This window comes from Bactrocera latifrons, unplaced genomic scaffold (genome assembly GCF_001853355.1).
Source record: "Bactrocera latifrons isolate USDA-ARS-PBARC rearing strain unplaced genomic scaffold, ASM185335v1 scaffold_42, whole genome shotgun sequence".
In the NCBI taxonomy this organism is placed as follows: Eukaryota; Metazoa; Arthropoda; class Insecta; order Diptera; family Tephritidae; genus Bactrocera; species Bactrocera latifrons.
In genome coordinates this window covers 956,532-965,161 of record NW_017537068.1, presented here as the reverse complement: position 1 = coordinate 965,161, position 8,630 = coordinate 956,532, and the positions used below count along the sequence as shown (strand labels likewise).

General features: G+C 37.3%; 1 protein-coding gene across 1 annotated transcript; it reads right to left on the bottom strand.

The window, feature by feature from the left end:
• Window positions 1-403: 403 nt before the first annotated feature.
• LOC108972746 (leucine-rich repeat neuronal protein 3) lies at window positions 404-5,062 on the bottom strand. The gene is made up of 2 exons (XM_018939503.1): window positions 4,449-5,062; window positions 404-3,083 (listed from the first exon to the last, which is right to left on the bottom strand). The coding sequence occupies exon 2, from the start codon at window positions 2,951-2,953 to the stop codon at window positions 701-703; it is 2,253 nt and encodes a 750-aa protein (XP_018795048.1). The 5' UTR covers window positions 2,954-3,083; window positions 4,449-5,062; the 3' UTR covers window positions 404-700.
• Window positions 5,063-8,630: the final 3,568 nt, after the last annotated feature.

The following is an 8,630-nucleotide window of genomic DNA, read 5'->3' as shown; positions in this document are numbered from 1 at the left end:
TGATTTTTGTGTTGTTGTATTAAAACTAAATAAACTAACTAAACAACATTTTTTATAAAATAATTTACATTTGCTTAGCGGTTAAGTACAGTTTTCGCTTAACGGTACACTTACCTTTACTAAAATTTAAGTCAGTGCTTTTTTTCGAAACAAAAAAGTGATAATAATAATAATGCTAATGAACTAAGTAGTCCTTAGACAATTTGTATAATTTATTTACAATTAATGCTATGTCTTCCGATTTGTAGATTTCTTCGTCATAAGTAAGTGCTTTTGTTGCTTTAAATTATTATTTATGTACAAATTTTTAAAAAGTACCATTTTGTTTTTGAAATTCAATTTCACTCCTCGAAAGTCTGGGTTCCAAAGGATAATTTTCGGTGCACGGACTTAATCTATTATCGTTTTTGCTAATTACATACGAGTTAATTACTTATGTTCTATAATTCGTTGGTTCACTATTTATGTACTAAGGGTCCCCAGTAGTAATACTTGAAATTCTATCTCGTGATCTCTCCTACACGCTAACGTCCCTCTGTATACCATATCTAAAAGTCCCGTTTTGATAATACGTTTACGCTACGACACGCGGTCACATCACAGTTGGCGCCCACTAAGCGTGCAAGCTCAGCTTCGGATGGTGATAGGTAGGGTAACGCACAGCCAGCGACAGCTCATTACCCACACTAAACACCTGCGATCAGTGGGGATTACGCATTGTGTTGTTGCAGGGCTGCTGCTGCTGCTGTTGTTGCTTTTGTGTATTGGCGCCCATGAAGGAGCGACGACCTGTAGTCGCTATGCCATTACGTAAGGGCAATGCTGGCGGTATTGGCGGTGGTGTGGGCGTTTTGGCGCAACGTCCCTGCTCTAACGGCATCGAATAGTGTGTGTTGCTGTAAATATAATTGGCATCCATTACCTCGCTAGACGCATCACAATCGCTACGTGATGAAGTGCCATAATGCAGCGACGGTTGTTGTTGCTGTTGTTGTTTCTGTTGTTGCTGCTGTTGTTTGAAGTGCTCTTGCGTGAGACGCAGCTGGTGTTGGCGTGCTTCGCATGTATTCACCGCGGGCGAATGCATCATTGGCACATCGGCATACGAGTAACACGACTCACCGACATCTAGCGTAACGGCGGAGTGTGCGAATTGCGGTTTCGTGTAATGGTTCACGCTCGGCTGCGGTTCCACAACGTTGCCGTTGCAGGGTTTAAGCCGTAGCGAGTATGATGCGCAATCGTCAATGCTAATACCGGTTTGTAGTGCCTTCTTCTCGCTCAACACTGTGGCAGTGGGCACTTGCAGCTGTTGTAGATTCTTCTGTGCTTCTGGCGCGTTTAAATCGTTAATGGGCATGGTGCAGAAGCCATAATGACGTGCAGCGGGATGATGTGGGGTGTAGGTGTTTGAGAAGGTCGAGTGTATACCAAGACTGCAGGGATGATGCTGATGGCGCGTGATGTAATCCTCATCGCAAAAAGTCTTCTGGTATTCACGTTCTTTACGTCCCAAAGCGGAGTTACCCCAAACACCGCTACTGATGTATTCGCGAATCTTGCGGCGACAACGATACAATATGAGCGCCAAGGTGGTGATCGTGGCTGCCGACCCGACGAGTAATGCCCCAATCAAAGCTTGCTTGCGTGGATCGGTGTGTGTACAACCCATAAGCGCCGGATTCAAGTTACGCAAAGCTTCGCCGTGCAGCCGTTCGGGAAAAGCGCAGTAGACCTCAGAGATCGCATCGTTGGTACCGTTCTTTTCCACCAACAAGTTACGCAGCCACATGACACGACAATCGCAAGAGATCGGATTTTCCGACAGATCGAGCGTGATGAGATCACGCCATGGAAACAGACCTTCTGCGAGGGTGGTAAGCGCGTTTGCTTTCAATATGACATGACGCATATTGGGTAAACCGCTCAAAGCGCCCTCTTGCACCTCATGCAACATCTTATTCGAAGACAGGTTTAAAAACTCCAAATTGCCATTGGTCGAGAACGCGCCATTCATTATGCGTTTCAGCCTTAGAGCGCCATTGATTTCTAAGCGTTTCAATTGCTTCAAACCAACAAAAGCACCCTCAACAATCACCTCAAAATCATTCTGACCCAAAGCTAATTCCTCTAAACGCACCAAATTACTCAAACTGAAGGTGGGTATACGCGTCAAGCGATTGTCAGAAAGATCCAGTTGGCGCAGCGCTTCCAAACCTTTAAATGAGTCATGCGAAATATTCCGTAACCCAGCGCCACGTAAGTCCAGACGCGTTAAGGCCGGCACATCTTGGAAGGCCGCTGCCGGTACGCTCAATAAAGTATTCATGCCCAGAAAGAGCTCCGCCAAACTGGGCATGGCCTGAAAAATAACTGGATCGGGCACCGAAGTCAACGCATTGTCATCCAAATACAAGATGCGCAGCTGCGACAAACCGTCAAACGCTTTCGGATCCACAAAGCCAATGCGGTTTTTACCCAAATTCAGCTCTTCAATTTTAACCAACGGCGTAAAGGTGCCCAAATGTAGCTCGGAAATGAGATTGCCGCGTAAATTCAATACTGTTACGGCCGACAAGCCGATGAATGTTTTATTGCTGATTGCGCCGATCTTATTGTCATTCAAATGCACCTCCTGCAGCTTCTTCTGATAGGCGAAGGTGCGCTGCGGTATGGTCATTAGATGATTCGACGACAAATCGAGGAATGTCAGCTCGGCATAGAATTGTATCGAAGAGTCGATCGTCTTGATTTTGTTATTTCGTATCACCAGGCGTTGTATGGACGGATTCAGTGCAATCGGCAGCACATCCAATTGACCCTCACCACACTGCACGATCAAGGTATTGTCATCGCACTGACAACCTGATGGACAGTTAGCCAAGCCGCTAGCTTTGGTGGCGAGCAGCAGGCAGAACAGCGAAATGTAGATAATGCTCTTGATTTGCAACATTTTGTGGCGTATACGTGTGTGTCTATGTGGTTCCTTATTAAGCTGTGTTCCAATGTAGTTGTTATTATTCTTTAGATTTGCTCTATTTCATACGTTTTTAATGAGTGTTGATTTTATAAACGAACCATTGCTATTAGAAAGAAAAAGAATAAGAGGTAATGAAATAATGCGATGAAGTGCAGTAAATTAATTCAATGTGAAATGTATGTCGTTATAGTTATAGTTATATAGCTTTGTGTATGGTGAATTATGTGCAGTTGAGTTTCCGGTTTACTAACAAATTTCTTTCTGTGCTTTGTAGTCTTCATTAATTGAATATCCTACTTGAAATGGAAATGCACTTATTTTTTGGCGCTTACAACAATCTATTTCAAACTATGAACTGAAAATATAGCTAATATCAAATTTTCTGAAATGATAAACTTTTTATTAAAATGATTTTTTTTTTTTTTTTTTTTTTTTTTGATATAATGGTTTTTTTTTTTTTTCACACATATTTTGTTAAAGAAAGCAAAAACAAATTCTTTTAATCAAAATTTCAATAATTTTTCCTTTCCATAACAGTTTTCTGAGAAAAATTAACTGCACAAACTTTATTGTAATTTAATTTTATTTCAGCAACAATTATATAATCATTCTAAAAACTATATTTTCAAAAAATCACAAATATTAATTTTCAAAATTAAAACAAACAAAATATTAATGAAAAGTGAAATTTTGCGTTATGTTATTTCGGTACTAAACTTTTCAGTATCAATTTTTTGGTTCTCTCTATAATTTTTTCTTAGTAGTTTCTATGTTTCTGATACCAATTCTCTACAGTAATAGCGTTTTTGCCAAACACATTATTATTATTTTTTTCCTATTTCACTTTCTTTATAAGGATTTACCAGCATATTTTTTTACTATACTTTCAATAAAAATTATGTAAATAAGATTATTAAAAACAGATCAGTTGTCAGTTTGGCTTATGCAAAAAATATAAATTAAATATAAATTATAAAAAAATATAAATTACAGACATTATTTTAGAAAACAAAATTTCAACAATTTAGCGCCTATTAATTTCAGCTTATTGCAAGGATTTGCGTTAACTGGCACAAAGAAAAAGATTAGGCCTTGATTTTTAAACACAGTTTTCCTAATACACATTGAGATGGATTTTTGATGTTAGTTTAGACTTCATCGCCTTTTGAATAAATAAATTCCTCTACAAATTTTTAAATCTATAGATTTTTGATATTATTGTTCATTTTGTGTTTTTAATTAAAGAATCGTTTTTTTTTTAATATTGTTTAAGGAAAAAATTGAACTTTTCAATTAGTCCTTAAAGATTTTAATATATTTAAGCTTTACATTTGACAACTTCAATGTTTATAAGGTTTAAATTTTATTATTTTAAAATCTAATACCGTTTTCACATATCAACATGTTTTGAACGCTTACGAAATGTTCAAAAATTAAATACAGCTTTTTTTCTTCTCATAACACCAACCTTTTCCAACTGTCCAGCAGTAACTCGTGCAATGAATTGTCATGCGATTTTTATGATTTCTCCAAATTTTCCCACGCAATTTAATTGCAATTTGATTGAATTTGAATTTTCATTACTATTTTTAACACAAAACCACTAATAACTCATTTCAGTGGCAAACACAAATATTTTCGATGCTTTTTTTTGCCTTCAGTTATTTTGTTTTATTTATTTATTTATTTTTTTGTTGTTGTTTTTATAGTTATTTACTTGCCTAAAATTCACAAGTATTCATTGTTTTTTATTACAAACTCATTTTGAGTTACGATATTATTTTCAACACAATATTTAGCATTATATGATCATTAGTTTATGTTTTGATAATATTTTTTTAAACACTTATTAGAAATGTTTTCCAAATTCTGTGCAATAGCTGCACCGTGAGCGATAATCCAAGTGTTCGCTTTAATCACGGTTTTGCTAATACGAAAGAAAACTTGGCACTTTTTCGATTCTCGAACTCGGTGCTCTACATTTATAGACGGCTTTTGTATTAATTTTTGCGGAGTTTCGAAAATGTTCGAATTAATTTCTTGCCTAATAGCAAAGTAAATTTACAACCGCACGCGGCCAAGCAACGAACTACACTAAATCTTGAACGATCTGAGTGTGTTAACAACACCTCGGTCTGCTGTAGTGGCCCATGGAGAAGCGGCCAAGCGTAAATAATTTTGCTTCCAAACAAGTCGACAAGCGATTGCCTTAAATTTTACAATGTAGTTTTCGAGTGAATTGCACGCTCAAAGCAAGCCGCGGAGCGCCGAGCAGCTCATGCAATTGCAATCTGAAGCAGAAAAACAAGTTTGAGAGCGACTGAAGAAGCGTTTCAGAGAGTATAATGAGTGCATTGAAAAACAACTTAGCAGGCAGCACACCGGAGCACATACAGCAGGTAACGGATGGCAAAAAGGCAGCTGCATTTGCGGTGAGTGCTCACCAATTGGTCATCAAAGTCAAGGAGAGTTTATGATTGCACATTAGCGCTGACTACTCATGGACAACAGAGAGCACACAGAGCGTATTTTTGACATGCCATGAGTAACATCGTGGCTTCTGTGCTCAGAGCGAAGCGCGTGGAAACCATATACTCTGCGTGGAACTGCCGGAAGAGGTCGCTGCAAGCACTAAGTTCACAGACGTGCATTCAATGCCAATTTGAAACACATCAAAGCGCTTCCTGTCTCCTCTCTTTCACTCTATCTCATTTGGGACTCACTCTCAGTCGCTCAGTTTTCATTTTCATTTGTTTGTGTTTTCGTATGGCTGACCTTTAGGATTGCTTAGGTCTAAAATGCAGCTGCATGCCACAAGGGCATTATTTCTGTGGCATCCTGCGTTGTTTTGCTGACAGGCAATTGCTGTTGCAACATCGTTGCTGTAGCATCGGGAGCATTTACGTCGTGTTCTTTTTGACGGTGTGCGGCAAGTGGCTGGACGCGTACTTCTTATTATTATTTTTGTTTCAATGATTTTGTGGATCCAATTTATTTAATAAAAAACTACGTAGCGTTACCTAACTAAGACACAAGTAAAAAAATTTTGTATGAATTAAGTCAAGTGTTTGCGTTAATTTATTAAAATATTTTGACGGCATTCTCAAAAATTTCGAAAGAAAATTACCTTACTGATGATTCAACAATTTTCTAAACTTTCCAAATTTTAGATTTGCAAACAGATTGTTAATTGCAGTTTCGACCAACCCAGAGATTGCTAAAATTTTCCCGATTCGGGCATTCGTCTAAAAAGTGGATAGAGCGTTGAAACAAAAATCTAGAAATGAAAAGTTAAGGCATATACTTTTACGACCAATAAAAGCGCACCACCGCATTTCTAGTAGGCACTGATTAATTTATTAATTTTTGTAAAATTGGGTTGAATTATAGTCTTGTTTTGGTTGTCTATTTGAAAAGTTGTGCAAAATGCCAACGGTTAGAAGAAATTTACACGTGACCAAAAAATTAGCAAATTGGCATAAGAAGAAGAAAAGTGATCTTCTCGGCAGATAGCAGTTAGAATTGGTCAGGTTGTTCTCAAAAAGCCACTGAGAGAATAGACTACTTTCTGGGACGGATAAATTTAAGCTTTCGCTTTAAAATTTTCACCAAGTGAATTTAAGGGTCGAAACCATAGGCCGACGGCTTAGAGATATGGGCTTACTATGTATGGAAAATGCCCTGCCAAAATCACACAATCAGTGAGAGGTTCCACGATAATTGTATCTTAAAGAAAATTAGGATTCCTCAAAAGAAAATGCTTAGAGCTACTTTTCATACCACTACACGTTGTTGATGAAATAATGAATTAACAAAAATGAGCGACAGTGGTTAGCAATTTTTTAGCAGCTAGCCTAACCTTCCAGGAGGACTCAGCGCCGTGCCATCGTACAAAATGGCTATGTTTAGATCGTAAACAAATTTTGTGTAACTAATCTGTAGAATGTTTTAGTCCGTTAATTTTCACGATTCAACACTTGGATTGGATGGAAAACTCATCCGATTAAAACCCCATTGAACACTTGAGGCACGTAATGAAGTGGGAAGTTGCTAACCAGAAACCAACAGAGAAAATCAATTGATAAAAATGTTAGAGCCATTTTCGTATGGTCTCAACTTAAGAAAATATCAATTGATTTATCCTTGTGAGTTCCATGTCTTCAGGAAGTAAGGCTGTTATTGAGGCTAAAGGAGGAACGAATCATTATTAGAGGATCAGTGCAACATTTTCAGGTTTTCCGCCCAGATATAAACCAGTTTTAACCAATATTAAACTTTTTTTTTTTCACTCATATTCCATTTTATTTCGAGTTTCATTCATGCCACTGTAAATTTCCGAAAATGTTGTTACGTTATTTTGCATTTCAGGTGACGATATGTATTCTCGATTACTTAACTTTATTTAGTGCTTTAAATATTAGAAATTAGAAATCCTATTCATTCTTTATATTCTTTGTATTCAATTCTTAACTCTCGTATGACCATAACTCTTCCGCAAAAGCTTTTTCGCAAACACTCCTCATGCCGTCTCATCAGATGATATCATTATCCACGCCACCGCACCATATAGCTGGACGATAATAATGAGGGAATTATAGAGTTTGATCTTTGTTTGTCGAGAGAGGACGTTACTTTTCAATTTAAAGATACGTACGAAATTTTACCGAGATATGTAAATTATATACTGAAGTTATCGCCCATACTCTTAGAATAAGTATCGATCATGACTACAGCGACAATACTTGCATTCCATATAAGACTCCACATTATAAATGTTTCCAAATCGCTACATCAAAGTTTAGCTACTGTTCGAATTTTCCGACACTACTTGATTATATACCATAGATATATACTTTCCATCAATTAATAGATTTACCAATAGTTTGATCATTTTGGGTAATTTATGAAACTTATGAAAAGAGCCCCTAGAACAATTTTTGAGAAATCACTTACCATTGTATTGTAATCATTTAATTTCAGAGACATTGCTTTGAAGATTAAAAATGATTTCTGACAGTTTTCCTATGATTTACATTTACATAAGGCTGAAATCTCAAAAAAATGAGACAAATTACCAACAGCAAAGCTTCAACATTTCTTCAATAAGAAAATTGAAACAAGCACCCTTAAAGCATAAATGTTGCGAAAATATCGCGCTCAATACCAATTAAACGCTTATTTATGCGGGTACTTTCAAACAGTAAATTGCTCCCTTGTCATCGAATATAGGTCGAGGTACATGCATACGCTCATTTGCGCATATATTTGTACAGCGGTACTTAATGCATCAATCATGTGGCAACAACAATAATCCGCATCCACCGCAAGTGAAAGTATGATCCCACCCACATACTCTCACATCTTTGAATGTAAATAGGTCTGTGTGTGTGAATTCGCGTGTGCAGACTCCGCGATTAAGTAGCAAATGTTAATCTAATATTAGCCTGACATAGAGTGTTGTGAGCCCTTGAAGGACGCCACTAACCGTGCATTCAAGTATAAAGTACTCATTACAAATCGAATATATAAGTACATGTAAGTGTATGTGCTTCGAGTTCGAGTATGTGCTTTATAAATGCAAAGGAGTCGCTCGTAATACCCAGTCAACTTATTTCTAATTAAATATTGAAGAACTCAAATAGTGATAGGA

Excerpts from the sequence above, each read along its gene's own strand:
- LOC108972746 (XM_018939503.1), bottom strand. The coding sequence starts at position 2,953 with ATGTTGCAAATCAAGAGCATTATCTACATTTCGCTGTTCTGCCTGCTG.